Here is a 16,574-nt window from a genome sequence, read left to right on the forward strand (position 1 = left end):
CTTGTTTGAGTCAGAGATTTTTATTACAGAGTGTAATATAAAGCTCCATGTTGAAATGAAACATTTTTTTCGATCGAACCAATACTGGTGGCATCTTTCATTTCTTATTTCAGAAATAAGTTCCTGAATTAAATCTAAATCTTTTCAAAGAACAAAAGTATATTTTTTTATAATCACTTATTTTAAATGATTGAATGATCACCCATCATCCTATGCCGCTGTACAGCCGTATCTTTAGTTCGTATTCTTGCTTTCATTTCATATCGCCAGAGTACTGCAATTTTGTTGTATCTTAGAGCACAGATCCGTGCCTAGAACTACTACAACGGCAATAACAAACAAGTTTGTCTTTTGAAAAACACAGTTTGCCAGACATGCATTTGTCTAACTTGGATATCTTCAAACTGACACCTGGACGATGGTTTTGCTCGCAGCTCACCGGAATACTGTCATCAGGACTTTCGGCTATGCCAAGTGCTATTTCCACATCCGTAAGGGATTTGATTCAATCCCACTTCTTCAGCTACATTAAGCAGATTTACATAAATTCGTACACGTCATTATCTCAGAGCATTGTGAACGTGCACGTCGTATCATACACAGCCGCCTCAACCAGCACAATACAGATATTTTTTGGTTTGCCAGTAACCGTATAACGTGATCTCTTTCTGCTATATCTGTCTGTTCCGCCATGCTTATTACATATTTCCGTGAAAATGACCTTCTACGTTGTTTTTTTGCGCCAGATTAAAAAATCTTTATACCTAATAATATAAATGGTTGTTTGAAATCTAACCTGAGCAGCCACAAACAACCGTTTATATAAGGTCATATAACCAGTCAAAAAATCTTAATAGCTAATGAGAGGCTATGGAAAATGAAAAACTACGAAGAATGAATAACCATTTAACAGTAGTCGAAATTGGCATTAGGCTAGAAGGTACGTATTACCTAACTGGGCATCTGGTTGCCATGTTTGGATAGCGATATGTGCCCTAATATTGCCGGAAAACAGAGACCCCAAAATAATATGCTGGCTTATTTGCAACGAGATCGGAACGATTGCTAAGTCACGGTAAATAGTGCTGTTTACGAAATTACAAGGTTTCTAAAAATGTTTATAACAAAATAACGTCAAAGGAAACGCCAATGCGATGATGGTATATGTAATATTCTTTGTATATCTTATATACTATTAAAGTTGGTCCATGCGATTCACAAATGTGAATATAATAAGAGAAAAGACACAATTAAGTGTGTTCTAGTCAGTTTTATTATCTGGACTGATGCATTGGCGGGAAATCTCCCAAGATATAACATTCTACAGGCACAACGTACGTGGTCAGTGGAAATTTACAGAAATGAGTATTAAGGTTAAAGGTCATATGAATATAAAATAACTCAATATCATTACAGTATCTATAGCAGCCAGCGTTCTGTGCCTTATACTGCCGTACGTATTGTGAAAAACTAGTTTCGGACATGTTTCTTAGGTCAGCACTTAATAGTTCTGTGAAAATAACCCTCTAAGCTTTTGCTTTGGACAATCCGCCATGAAATCGGACCACTTAACCGGAGACTCTGGAAATTGGTTTCAATTTTACAGAACTACGTGGAGTATACATATACATATAACAGTAGACGAAATCGACACCATTAAATCTGGCGGTCATGTTTATAAGGACAGCGACATGTGACTGCAAACTAATGCGCTGACTTTGTTGCAATTAATATGTAATCGGAGCAAAAGGTAAGTCATCATACACGGGCATCTGGAGGCCATGTTTATTGGGCTAGCGTCCTTTGACTTATAAATACAGCCGTATTGCGGTGAATCCAAGATAATAATTCTAGGGCCATAACTCTGCTGACCTCCGAAATACCCGTACAATATAGTGTCCAAATACTGGCATGTTTTCTGACAATGTTCCAAGGCGCCAGCTCTAGGCAACTTTATGAGTTACACGCGACCTCACAGGTACAGAGCTGTTCTGTATTTTCTTAATTTGGGACCTTAATTTAAGTAAAAATGTAAGACGGTGTAAGAGTGCTCAATATATATCAATCTGTAATATAAATAGTCTCGGCCAGGTCTTGTAACAATACTCATAATGGGGGATAACTTTGTAGATCTCCACGCAATTGATTACGGTGCTGATTACGTTTCATGACGAAGTCAGCGCAAAGGCAATTACAGTACAGCAGCCTGACAGCGTGTCGAACAGTCGGACGTACAAAGGCAAATCTATAATCCGAACTTGCATAAAAAGTAGCACCATTATTTCACATATTCCTGTACTAAAAATGATGGTATCATGTCACGAGTTTTTTTGTTGTATAGAAAATCAGTTGTCAATATGCTGATCAAAAAGGCTTATATGTAAAAAAATATTATTTCAATAGTTTTAACTTGATATATGTGCTATTTAAAATGAAGTTTATAAATAGCCATGCGCGAGCAATATGAGAAGATGTCGATGCGCACGCAGATATTATAATGAGTTGAGATATATCGCCAGTTTAACAAGTTATTTGGCAGGGAGCGGACCAAGGGAAATCGAAAAGGTTTTAAAATGAGAGAAATTGTTCACATTCAGGCTGGACAATGCGGAAACCAAATTGGTGCAAAGGTAAGACATTTCATATATTTATTTCGTAACATATTTATATATTTAATAGTTTATCTAACTTTTATACATGACAGCTAAATGCAGTGTACATAAAGGCTTATGTCATTCATACGTTGGTCACATATATATTTGACATACATATAAAGTGGCGTGAACGTTGATTTTATACGTGGATTAAGAACATTTGATATATATAATAAACTCAGTCTCTGTGAATGCCTGCATTCAGTTATTTTAATCGACGTATTTGTTATGTTAACATATTACTCATGAATTTATACTATTACTCATACTTCAGAATAATTATATTCACATATGTAAAATGGTCCTTCCGGCAATGAAGAAACATGAATTAAATGTATTGTATAAATCATACAAAGTTGATCCCATAGAAAATACTAGGTTCTTTAAAGTTTAATCAATGGACTTTTACAGGGTCTTACCAGACAATTTTGACAATTCTCATGTTTTTGAACAATGGATTTCGCGAAAAAATAGTACATGTATATTAATGGCTGAAATATTGTCGTCTGCAAAATGGTCGTATACGCAATGTCGCTTTCAGGAGAATGTTTTCATAAATTTACGAAATCCATAGAATGCTGAATGCACTTTTAAGTACACGTGCACTTCTCGAGTGAGTAATCGTCTGTTGAACCAGACGATATTCTCACAAGCAGACGATAATTAAAGCTGATTCATAGCGAACATAATTGATTAATCCATGAGGATAATTTATCAATGGTTCTCAATTGTTCTATATCCGGTTGAATTTAAAGCAATGATGTTCCGTACAAATTATGAATAATTTACTCCAAAATCATAGATTTAAAACAAAACCAACTGCGATATTGGCTTGCAAAAGTCGCGAATAAATTTTATTGGACAATGTCGGCGTAACATTCACTATTTTCCGGCAATTTTACATATAACACCGAAACAGTTCAGTTGCATGTTGCAAACAACATTTATTTTCAATTTTAGTGATGAAGACATGATCAGTGCAGACTCATCTTATGTCTGCAGTATATGTTTTCATTAGCATACAGCAGCGTCTCACAGCAGCTGCTGCGGGAATACTCGTTGCTATGGAGATAGTAGAACTTTTTCTTATTGTGTAACAAGACGGCTGGTATTGATTCAAAGTTCGGGAGATCCCTAATTGAGAATCAACTCCAGAGGACGTGAGTCATCGTTGGCGTGATCCAACCGTATGTTGTATAATATATAACACAACTCCTACATGGAGGGTTTTTGGGTTTAATCACTTTAATGAACAGTACGCTTGCCAGGAAAAATATGCTTAGTTGATCAATATATATACACATGTATATATTTATATATAATCAGGGGGAAAATAGTAACAGCCAATTTCAATGATATTATATTATACTATACATGAGGCTATAAACTGACTAATTGATTTTAATTAAGTATAATTATATCGGGAATTTATGGAAGCGTCCTAGTGCCAAACCTGAAATGTTTTTATGTCATAATTAGTAGATAGTAAGTGCTAATTAGTAGAAAGTAAGTGCTAATTAGTAGAAAGTAAGTGCTAATTAGTAGAAAGTAAGTGCTAATTAGTAGATGCTAAGTCATAATTAGTAGACAGTAAATACTAATTAGGAGATAGTAAGTGCTAATTAGTATATACTAAGTCATAATTAGTATATAGTAAGTACTAATTAGTAGATACTAAGTCATAATTAGTAGATAGTAAGTGCTAATTATTAGATAGTAAGTACTAATTAGTAGATACTAAGTCATAATTAGTAGATAGTAAGTACTAATTAATAGATACTATGTCATAATTAGTAGATAGTAAGTACTAATTAGTAGATAATAAGTCATAATTAGTAGATAGTAAGTACTAATTAATGGATACTATGTCATAATTAGTATATAGTAAGTACTACTTAGTAGATAATAAGTCATAATTAGTAGATAGTAAGTACTAATTAGAACATAATAAGTCATAATTAGTAGATAGTAAGTACTAATTAATAGATACTATGTCATAATTAGTATATAGTAAGTACTAATTAGTAGATAATAAGTCATAATTAGTAGATAGTAAGTACTAATTAGAACATAATAAGTCATAATTAGTAGATAGTAAGTACTAATTAATAGATACTATGTCATAATTAGTATATAGTAAGTACTAATTAGTAGATAATAAGTCATAATTAGTAGATAGTAAGTACTAATTAGAACATAATAAGTCATAATTAGTAGATAGTAAGTACTAATTAGTACATACTTAGTATCTACTAATTACGACTTATTATCTACTAATTAGCACTTACTATCTACTATTTATGACTTAGTATCTACTAATTATGACTTAGCATTTACTTATTAGTACTAACTATCTAATAATTATTACTAAATATGTACTAATTAGTACTTACTATCTACTAATTATAACTTACTATCTAATAATTAGTACTTACTATCAACTAATTATGACTTAGTATCTACTAATTATAACTTACTATCTACTAATTAGCACTTACTATCTACTAATTAGTACTTACTATTTACTAATTATCACTTACTATCTAATAATTAGTACTTACTATCTACTAATTATGACTTAGTATCGACTAATTATAACTTACTATCTACTAATTAGCACTTACTATCTAATAATTAGTACTTACTATCAACTAATTATGACTTAGTATCTACTAATTATAACTTACTATCTACTAATTAGCACTTACTATCTACTAATTAGTACTTACTATTTACTAATTATCACTTACTATCTAATAATTAGTACTTACTATCTACTAATTATGACTTAGTATCGACTAATTATAACTTACTATCTACTAATTAGCACTTACTATCTAATAATTAGTACTTACTATCTACTAATTATGACTTAGTATCTACTAATTAAGAGATAAAAATATTTCAAGTTTGGCACTACGACGCTTCCATAGGAATTTCAGTTAACATGCGGAAATGGTTCATGTAAATATGATTTCAACATAATCTCGGGACCACTCCAGAAAATTTTGCGAAAATGAAAAATAATTATTTTTTTTTGCGTAGTTTTATCAAGTTGAAGCATTCGTTTATTTATTTTGTCTATTTTTTGTGCACTATTATACCATTTACGTAATTATACATGGAGCATTACTTTACTGGATTTGGAAATGAAGATCGTTTGTATGTACTCCCTTGGTGTATATTAATTAAAGATCAATTTTTTAGACGAGAAACATTTTAAGATGATCAATAATGGTTCACTGCATCGCATGCACAACTGATGTAGGAGTGACTGTAATAACATGGACGTTTGGTCGATACGGTTGCACTTGATATCTAATTTGTAATTACAGACATGGGTTTTCCGTGACTTTTGTTATATTGACTGTTTGAACTTTAACGAGGAATTGTTTAGGGAGTCCTGGATTATTGAACAAAGACAAATACAGCTACAAAATGGCTACTTTCCGAGATAATAATGTAACTTACAGGCAATGTGTTTGTCAATAATGAACTGATGGGCCTATTTTTTGTGGAACAGTTGTACTTGATTGACAGATCACAGAAACAATGATATCATTTCTCCAATGTTTAAAATGAACAAGAGGAAAATAAACACGAAACATAAAAACGTAAAGAATATAGTTTTACAGTCAACCCTGTATAAAACGGACAACTTTACATGTCTAGATCGACTTATCTGAGGCCAATTTTAAAATGTAAATAAAAATTTGCTTTACATATATCTATGAAACAACGAGTTCACCTGTGAGATATATTTTATATTATTCACTCTATACTAGTTACATGTATTGTGAAAATAGGATCTTTGTCGCCCCCAATGAAAACAAAATTATTGAGAACAAAAACGTTTCTTTCGTGTGTTTGGAAGAGATTTTTCTTAGATATTTTAAGTTGGGTGGTGGTTGAAGTTATATGATATTTCCTTAAGTATAAAAAATACTTGTGATACATCTTAATCATATTTCATCCATCAATAGTCAGTTTAATCTCGGACAACACTTTCGGCTATATCCGTACCTTATCCTAATTTTACGGAAAATGACGTAATCTGCCGAACATTTACGATCTCTTGATTGATTGATCTCTTGATTACCTGAAGATCGTACATATTTTTCATCAAATTTAATGATGCAAATGTAAAAGATTTGTAACTTGTTGAAATAGTTAACTTATGAAAAAATCGCTCATATGATACGGAAGAACTGTTCTATATATCAAAATCTACCACAATCGCATCTTCAATTCTCGGCCCTCCCCGTCAAACTTCGGATAAGCCGAGATATTCCGATTTAATCTATAAATGCCGGAAATGTGTCTGGCAATTAGTCATTTTGTATAACGTTTGATGTGTGTAGATACATGTAAACTTCAAATAACAAGGACATATTAATTTGTCACCATTTTTCGGTACAAACTTTTCAACAAAAAAGGGGAACTAATTACCATTTCATTTTGATGGTTTTATACGGTTCACATCTTTCTGCACACTCATTTTAAGCATACTTTTTATAAAATAAAAAATACGTAAATATATATCCATATACATATTTAAATATTTTAAGTTTTAAATGTTTGATGTTTTACAGTTCTGGGAGGTTATATCCGATGAGCACGGTATAGATCCTACAGGAACATACCATGGAGACTCAGACCTACAACTCGAAAGAATAAATGTTTATTTCAATGAAGCCACAGGTGAATTTTCTTGAAAATTATATCTATTTTTACACTTAGCCTGCTGAATTTGTATAATAGATTTAGATGAGGAACAGTCCATTTAGTGAAAAGGGGGTTGTGAAAATCTTAGCTGCCACCAGTAAAAAGTCTGGTCAGAGTGCTTTATACTTCCGGCAAAGGTTAATCACTTCCGGTTCTATGCAGGCTAAGGGTTAAACCCAAAACGGTTTTAGGTTATGAACAAGGGAATCGTACATTTTCAGTTATATAAGTATTAATTGTTAAAATGATATATTGGTCAATGTATTTCCTGCTTTACATTCCACCTTGTAAAAAATACAAAGACAAAATTTGTTACCAATCAAATGCAAAAATAACGTTTTCAAAATGGGAGAAAATAAGCGTTTAATAAATATTGTCATATGTTTTTACAATTATAACTTTTAATGCATATAGTGTTGAAAATCGCATAAAATGTAACTGTGTGTAACTTAATATTTTACCACACTACGAACAACTGGAGCGTTATTTTACCAACATAGCAAAAAGGGAAAAACAATTTCAACTATGTTTGCTATAAGCAAATTACCGGCAAATATCGTATAATTGTAGGTATAATTTACAATAAAATGTGCTACAAAAGTTCACAGGAGGTGAAGCTTTCAAACACATTTGCCGGGGGGAAATATATGCTTGAACAATGCAGGCATTGTCGTCTACATTGTATTAATTACCCTTGAAATAATTTTAACTGAAAGTTTACACTTACATAGCATGCTGCTGGTTCCTTATTTAAAGCTTTGATGTATATTTTATGTGAAAGAAGCTGTTATGTAGCTCTTTCAAATGTTTGGGATTCTGTTTGGCATATCATAATTAATGTGTATACATTAAATCTTATAGCAGGTGTGACATCCACTACGTTACCTTTAAACATTTTCTTTATTTTGTTACATTTTAATACCAACCGTGACAAAATGTTTTATATTCATTGCCAGTAGTTTTAATGTATAACGAGATATATGTAAAGGTGTAAGTTAAATTGAATTTTCTTCTTCTTCTTTTAATATTGATGTCAGTAGGTCACGGTCAGAGGTCAAGGTCGTTGTAATAAGTACAGTTAGTTATTCATTAAAAGAACTCTTTAGACACGTGACTAGTGTTCTTTTTCTTTTTGCAATAGATCAAAGGTTATGATGAACAAAAAATCATAAATCGATACAATTAATTTATTAATGAAAGTGTAAAACACCAAAGATCTACATTATACGTTACTTTTTAGATCATAAATAATGTGAGAGCACCTAGAACACCACATTTCTTTTAACCTTATTTCTATTTATCAGGAGGCAAATATGTACCAAGAGCTGTACTACTCGATCTTGAACCTGGGACCATGGACTCAGTCCGCTCCGGACCATTCGGCCAGCTCTTCCGACCAGACAACTTTGTGTTTGGTCAGAGCGGAGCCGGTAACAACTGGGCCAAGGGTCACTACACCGAGGGTGCCGAGCTTGTTGACTCCGTGCTGGACGTTGTGAGGAAGGAGTCAGAGAACTGTGACTGTCTTCAAGGTTTCCAACTCACACACTCCCTGGGTGGAGGTACGGGGTCTGGTATGGGTACACTTTTGATCAGCAAAATCCGTGAAGAATATCCAGATAGAATCATGAACACATTTTCCGTCGTACCATCACCAAAAGTAAGTTGATATGGAGAAATTCAAACGATACAATTATATCGCCGATCTGAAAATCTCCCTGGTTTTAATATACACTTTGTTTACATGTATTTGACAAATCTTGATATTGATTAAAAACCGATAATATTTTACTTCAATATTAATTTCGCTGCTTATTCCACGACATCTTTGTGATAAAAATATTTGAAACATACAATGTACTTTTAATTGATACATTAACCCATTATCTGCTAAATTCTTACATTATACTCTGCCTTAACAGAGCACCCATTCAAAGTTATATACATGTATATATATAAAACATTGAGCTTCTAAGAGTAGGGAGCATGGTCACACTGCACAAATATGCAGGCTGGATTGGGTTTTTTTTACTGACGACATAGGCTAATCACTTCCGGTTCGACCAGGTTGGGGGTTTAAAAAATGTCTTGGACAATTTGTGTTAATTTGCACTTTATATTGATGAAATTATGTAAAAGGATATATTAAATATAGGATAAATCAAATTATTAACAATATAATCATATTTTATGTTATAATTTGCAGGTCTCAGATACAGTAGTAGAACCATACAATGCGACATTATCAGTACACCAACTTGTGGAAAATACCGATGAAACATATTGTATCGACAATGAAGCGCTGTACGATATCTGCTTCAGAACACTCAAACTTACAACTCCTACCTACGGTGACCTTAATCATCTTGTTTCAGCGACAATGTCCGGAATCACTACATCACTCCGTTTTCCAGGTCAGCTGAACGCCGATTTACGTAAACTCGCTGTAAACATGGTCCCCTTCCCACGGCTTCATTTCTTCATGCCAGGATTCGCTCCCTTGACCTCACGTGGTAGCCAGCAATACAGAGCTCTGACAGTGCCCGAGCTTACGCAGCAAATGTTTGACTCTAAGAACATGATGGCTGCCTGCGACCCACGTCATGGTAGATACCTAACCGTGGCCGCTATGTTCCGTGGACGCATGTCCATGAAGGAGGTCGACGAACAGATGCTGAACGTCCAGAACAAGAACAGCAGCTACTTTGTTGAATGGATCCCCAACAACGTCAAGACAGCCGTGTGTGATATTCCACCACGTGGTCTAAAGATGTCCGCCACCTTCATTGGCAACAGTACTGCCATCCAGGAGCTCTTCAAGCGTATCTCCGAACAGTTCACCGCTATGTTCCGTCGTAAGGCTTTCTTGCATTGGTATACTGGCGAGGGTATGGACGAGATGGAGTTCACTGAAGCCGAGTCCAACATGAACGACTTGGTCTCTGAATACCAACAGTACCAGGACGCCACCGCTGAAGACGATGGTGAAGAGTTTGATGAGGATGATGAAGACGGAGAAGAAGCTTAAATAAAACACCTTCAGCCAATCAAAACCATTTCTATAAATAGGACTTTTACCCTTTGAATCCGACATTTTTATTTTTACGCGATAAGTAACTGAATTAGAGAAAAAAGCGTAAGTTTAATGATTAATTGTAAAGTATATTTTGATTTATACATTTCACTTCGAATTGGAAATAAACTGTTTCACAATTTTCAACGCTGAACAATCAATTTAAACGTGATGAAAAAAAAATCGACAAATAACATGTTTTAGTGTTTTAGTACAAATAATTTATTCGGTGTCGTGGCTTTTTGATAAAGACTTTCGTTAACTACATCAATTGTATGCAAAATGTATTATTTATTTTGCTTCATTTATTCCTACTGTGCATGAATCTAAGACTTTTTGTCTTCTTGTCAAAGCGTGCAGCAATTTATTTTTAGTTGCTATTGTGATAAACTGATAGGACCATTGCTGCCTTTACTGCAATAAAATGTCATAATTTTTTTGTTTTTTAGTTATTTTCAAACGACGGAAGTTAAGATGTAGTCTCAATATTTTGACTGCAAGACCACCCGATTTTACAGCCTGATATTACAGCCCTTGCGCACAATTTGATGGGCTAGATATGTTCATATATTCACAATGTAAAGAATGTTCGAGAAATTCCGTCGGTTTCGTGTCTATAATAACGATCAAGTAAGCGTTGATATGGCGTTGAACTCCTAGCGCTTATGTTAAAGCTTTTGGGAGATAACCACTGGCTTATTATACCCCCAAAAACGAAGTTTGGGGGGGGGGGGGTATATAGGAGTCACCCGGTGGTCGGTCGGTCGGTCAGTCCAGACGTCCGTTGAATTTTCCTTGTCCGGAGCATAACTTGAAGACTAATGGTTGGAATTCAATATAACTACATACAATGGTCAAGCACATTGTGAGGAAGTGCGGTGCACAAGAACCATAACTCTATCTTGACTAATTACAGAGTTATTGCCCTTTGTTACTTTTCCTTGTACGGGGCATAACTTGAAAACTACTGGTTGGAATTCAAAGCAACTTCATATAATTGTCAAACACAATAAGGGGAAGTGCAGTGCACAAGAACCATAACTCTATCTAAAGTAGTTACAGAGTTTTTTTCCCTTTGTTGCTTTTCCATTGCTTTTTGCGACGGACGCGCCCTCAGGCGCGTTCAGAGCTAAGTCATCTACACATGGGATTTCGTCTGCTACAATCGCGCAGTGTCCTCAACCGAATAACAGCCCATGAAATAGTACATGAATTTGATCCTTTAAAACTCACATACTTTGTCGGGATATCTTAAAATCTTCCATATTTAGCCTTTTCAATTTCAAATTAAGTTATCCTAGTTAAAATATGAACGTATTTGATTGATACAAACGTTGTAGTCCCGTAGTATTATTGCGCAATACGCAAATTACTGCCGAAACGATTTACAGCTGTCGAAAAAGTAGGACAGCAAATTATACTATAATAAAGGTGTAAGCTCTGAGTTCCAAGAAATTATTAGTAGGAAATAAATATTTCTACATTATACAAAACATTATTATTAACAAATCAAAAGTTTTTCGTGACTCTAGAATAACTCGCGCATTAATAAAAGAATAACTATTTTCGTGACTCATACCGCGTGTTTAGCTGAATATTCAGCAGTTATTAATAAATTAGATACAGTATAATGGTTAGTATAATTATCTATTTTTGAAAATGCATGTAACAAGAGAGTTTTTTCAACACTTTACTACCATGTAGTCTTTCATGGTAATCTTTATTGAATGAAGTTATAATATCAGTTCTACTTCCGATTCTTGTGGTTTGTTTACATATTTTTCTAGGTCACGATATGAGTTAACATTCGCTATTCTAAAAATAGATTATGCTTCACCAGCTGCAGGCGATTAGGGAGTACACATTATACATGTAATAAACCAGCGGATACTTACTTTGCTTACATGCAATACTTACAATTGTAAGAAGCAAACAAGTTGAAAATGGAATTTAGTGTGAAATTGAAAAGGACAGCTTAAGTGACATTTAAATTAAAATAAAAACGATGTGCTCTGGCCTCTACATATTTACCTTGTAAATAAAAAAATCTAAAAAATACACTTTTAATTGCTGATGATTTTAACCAAAAATATTTTTAATGAGACATATCCAAGAGAAATAAAAATACAAATGACTTATATTTTATTTTCTATATGCCCACTATGATATAACACGAAGCAATTCTAAATAACATTATCACATGTATAATGTACTTATGCTTGAAGTTAATTTGCATGGTTTTATTTTAGAAATATTTCGTTGACAGTTTTTTTTCTATTTACATAATTTAAATCGATAAGGACACTGATTTACAAGTTTGACCAGAGTTTTTAGGCATAAATTTCATTCTGTATAAGTAGAAAATCTGTATTATATCAGATTGGGACACATAAAATATATTGCTCTACAAATCTCGAACTTGTATGGAACAAATTTTCTCTGTTATATCTTTTGTGTTTTTTTTTTTTTTTTTTTCTAAAAAAAAAGCCTTAATGTCTCTCCGGTTGCATGTCCGTCGCATTCAGTGCTGCAGCACTTTGATTTTTTGTCCGGACCATAACTTGAAGACTAATAGTTTGAATTTAATATAACTACATACAATGGTCAAGCACATTGAGAGGAAGTGCAGTGCACAAGATCCATAACTCTATCTTGACTAATTACAGAGTTATTGCCCTTTGTTACTTTTCCTTGTCCGGGGCATAACTTGAAAACTACTGGTTGAAATCCAAAACAACTTCATTCAATTGTCAAACACAAAAAGGGGAAGTGCAGTGCACAAGAACCATAACTCTATCTAAAGTAATTACAGAGTTATTGCCCTTTGCTGCTTTTCCATTGCTTTTTTTTGTCCGGACCATAACTTGAAGACTAATAGTTTGAATTTAATATAACTACATACAATGGTCAAGCACATTGAGAGGAAGTGCAGTGCACAAGATCCATAACTCTATCTTGACTAATTACAGAGTTATTGCCCTTTGTTACTTTTGCTTGTCCGGGGCATAACTTGAAAACAACTGGTTGGAATTCAAAACAACTTCATACAATTGTCAAACACAATAAGGGGAAGTGCAGTGCACAAGAACCATAACTATATCCAAAGTAATTACAGAGTTATTGCCCTTTGTTACTTTTCCATTGATTTTTTTTGTCCGGACCATAACTTCAAGACTTATGGTTGGAATTCAATATAACTACATACAATGGTCAAGCACATTGAGAGAAAGTGCAGTGCATAAGAACCATAACTCTATCTTGACTAATTACAGAGTTATTGCCCTTTGTTACTTTTCCTTGTTCGGGGCATAACTTGAAAACTACTGGTTGGAATTCAAAACAACTTCATACAATTGTCAAGGACATTAAAAGGAAGTGCAGTGCACAAGAGCCATAACTTCATTTTGACAAAATACAGAGTTAATGCCCTTTGATACTTTTCCTTGTCAGGAGCATAACTTAAAACGTTCTGGTTGGAATTCAAAACGACTTCATACAATGGTAAAGCACAATAAGAGGAAGTGCAGTGCACAAGAACTATAACTCTATCTTCAGTATTTATAGAGTTATTGCCCTTTGTTCCTTTTCTTTGTCTTTCAGGACTTATTACAGAGTAATTCATTTAAACTTCATCAATGGCCAACCACATTGAAAGGAAATGCAACATATAAGAATCACAACTATCTTTAATTGCCCACAACCATAACTCTATATTTCAATTCTTTTACAAGGTATTCTGTTACTAGTAACATCCTCATTTCCGAAGCAGTCTTGTGGGGGTATTAATCACATTTAGTGATAGTTCTAGTTGGATTTGTTTGGCTTTTGAGTTAGCGCCATTTAATGTGTAAATAGCTGTCAATTTTCTAGACTTTGATTCAACAGGAAGGGATTTTTTTTAGCTATTTTGAAATTAGACGGTTGGCATTTTACTTGTTAACCGATTTGTTGTAACGGAAGCTTATCTAATGGGCGGAAATTACAGCGGATCGTATTTGATCATGTTTCTCTTATTTCGAAAATGACACGTTGTCAAGTCTTGTAAAATGTTTACAACTGCAAAAAGTGCAAATCGTAGTCAAATAACAACCTGTATCGAGCGACCTCTCATTAGAAAATGATAATAATATTATTGACTTATTTGATTTAATTAACGTTTTAGCTGATGTTCATTTACATTTCAAAAAGCAAAAACGAAATCAATAAAGAAAATAGGGGAAAAAAATAAACATTTTAAACGATTTGATTGGTTTTTGTCTTATAACAAGGGGAATAATATTTACTTTTTTTTAAAGGTAGGTTTTGGCAAGAGTAGTCTGCCTTGACTATAGCCGATAAGATGATAATCTACCGGTGTATTATAACGAACACACAACATATTTAACCCATAACAACGAGTACACTGATCTTTCAATCAAAAATGACAAGTCATATTGTGTTTGAATAGGAATATCTGTACAAAATACAGGAAAACAATCTTAAATGGATATAGAATAGCCACAGAAAGGTAAAAATTGAAAAATTTTCCCTTAACTTTCAAATATAAACCAAAAAATTACTTTTAGATGTTTAACGATTTTTATTTTCAAGTTTATACATGTATACAATTGTTTATAAAGTTAACAAAATATTCTATCAGCGTGAAATAAGATATCCAAGGAATTATTTGATACGACGTTTAATCTTTCAAGTATCTAATTGGTTGGATTATGTTACCATTGTTAACATATAGAGCGGAGAATTTTGTAATTAAATCATATAAAACAATTACACAAATATTGGAACCATGAAACTTATTTGGCAGACGATTTGTGAATGGATAAGCGAAGCAAAACATGTATACTCGAAACATCTATATACATAAATTTTGGATTCCATACATGTATGTATAACTTTAACATTATTAAGAGTTTATTTATTTCCTCCAGCTTTCGTTTAGTTTGTTAGGATCTAATATTTCTATCATCATAATTATTATTAGGACCTATTTAGTCCTATTTCTTTAATAATTATAATGATAACTATTATCTTTATCGTCATCATTTTTATTATCGTCATCACCCTATCTGTTGCTTCAAGTATTATCATTATTATTATCTTAATTGACCATATTTTCAATAAACCAAAATAAGTTGTTGCCGACGAACACTCGACATTTATTTACAATGGACATTTATCTAACACGTATTTATTTCTCGCTCTCTCTAGTATGAACTGTTCACTCTCACCAAATTAAAAATGCAAATTAGATGTAAATAGAAAGCAAGTTTGTGTAAATGCCACAAAAAGACTGGCCTATATTAACTTAATGAAATAAAAACCCTACACCGATATCAATTTGTTATTATTAACTAAAGAATTGGTTGGTATGTATGCGAAGTAACATCAATAAAGCCTCCAATGAAAGGACACATATCTTACCAATATATTTCAAAAGTTATAAGTAAATATTTACATTGTTAAAATCTTTACAATAATGGCGTATAACTATATTTGTTTTTCACACACGCCATTTAAACCAACCCGAACTAACCAGGTTAAAGTTTTAAACATAATCTGGTTGGTTTTAATTTAAAAGTGAGATGTGAAAATTAAGACTAACTGCGAACGCTTACAACTTAAGTTTAAAATACATGCATATAATGAATTGAACTAACTTATTTGATAAGAAAAATCTCAAAGGTCGATCTGATCAGAGGATTACAATAAAGGTAATACTTCTTTATAATGTATATTATTTAAAATAAAAAGTAAATTGTTTTCATGCAAAAACCTTGATTATTTATGAAAATGTCATACATAACAAACAAAAATATAGATATGTTTAGCTTCAATACATTGTTCTATTTATATTTCAGTAAGAAAAACAACAACAACAATTTTATCATGTATCACATATAACTAAAACAATTGTCTCGTATATAGCTAGAATTTTATCATACATCACATATAACTAAAATTGTATCATGTGTATTACATACAACTAAGTTTTTATCATTAATCTCAGATAAGTACGATGTTATAATTCATTAAGATAAGGTTACCACAATTTTTAAATCATCACAGATAATTACAATTTTATTAAACATTACAGAAAATTACTGTTTTATAAAACAGGACAG

General features: G+C 32.8%; 2 protein-coding genes across 6 annotated transcripts in view; both read left to right on the forward strand.

The window, feature by feature from the left end:
* The first annotated feature begins 2,469 nt into the window (after nt 1-2,469).
* On the forward strand, nt 2,470-10,889 carry LOC132720784 (tubulin beta chain-like). Its single transcript, XM_060704991.1, has 4 exons — nt 2,470-2,630; nt 7,247-7,355; nt 8,684-9,039; nt 9,586-10,889. Exons 1-4 carry the CDS (start codon nt 2,574-2,576, stop codon nt 10,405-10,407), a joined length of 1,344 nt encoding a protein of 447 aa, XP_060560974.1. The 5' UTR covers nt 2,470-2,573; the 3' UTR covers nt 10,408-10,889.
* Nucleotides 10,890-13,060: 2,171 nt separating this feature from the next.
* LOC132720785 (malignant fibrous histiocytoma-amplified sequence 1 homolog) overlaps nt 13,061-16,574 on the forward strand; it is a 37,143-nt gene continuing 33,629 nt past the window's right edge. Inside the window, exon 1 of one of the 5 annotated variants that reach the window (XM_060704992.1) lies at nt 13,061-14,959. The gene's annotated coding sequence lies outside the window, so the exon portion shown is untranslated. Of the gene's footprint in view, nt 14,960-15,025; nt 15,335-15,879; nt 16,164-16,574 lie in introns of those variants that run through there. The other 4 variants (XM_060704998.1, XM_060704999.1, XM_060704995.1 and 1 more) reach the window with 4 other exon arrangements.

The sequence above is a fragment of the Ruditapes philippinarum genome, unplaced genomic scaffold (assembly GCF_026571515.1).
Source record: "Ruditapes philippinarum isolate M1 unplaced genomic scaffold, ASM2657151v2 ctg6767_1_1_1_1, whole genome shotgun sequence".
Classification (NCBI taxonomy): Eukaryota; Metazoa; Mollusca; class Bivalvia; order Venerida; family Veneridae; genus Ruditapes; species Ruditapes philippinarum.

Bases quoted from the DNA above. Each gene is read 5' to 3' on its own strand.
- LOC132720784 (XM_060704991.1), top strand. From the start codon at position 2,574: ATGAGAGAAATTGTTCACATTCAGGCTGGACAATGCGGAAACCAAATT. The intron at 7,356-8,683 runs GTGAATTTTCTT...TCTATTTATCAG, and splicing joins TTATTTCAATGAAGCCACAG to GAGGCAAATATGTACCAAGA. The intron at 9,040-9,585 runs GTAAGTTGATAT...TATAATTTGCAG, and splicing joins CCGTCGTACCATCACCAAAA to GTCTCAGATACAGTAGTAGA.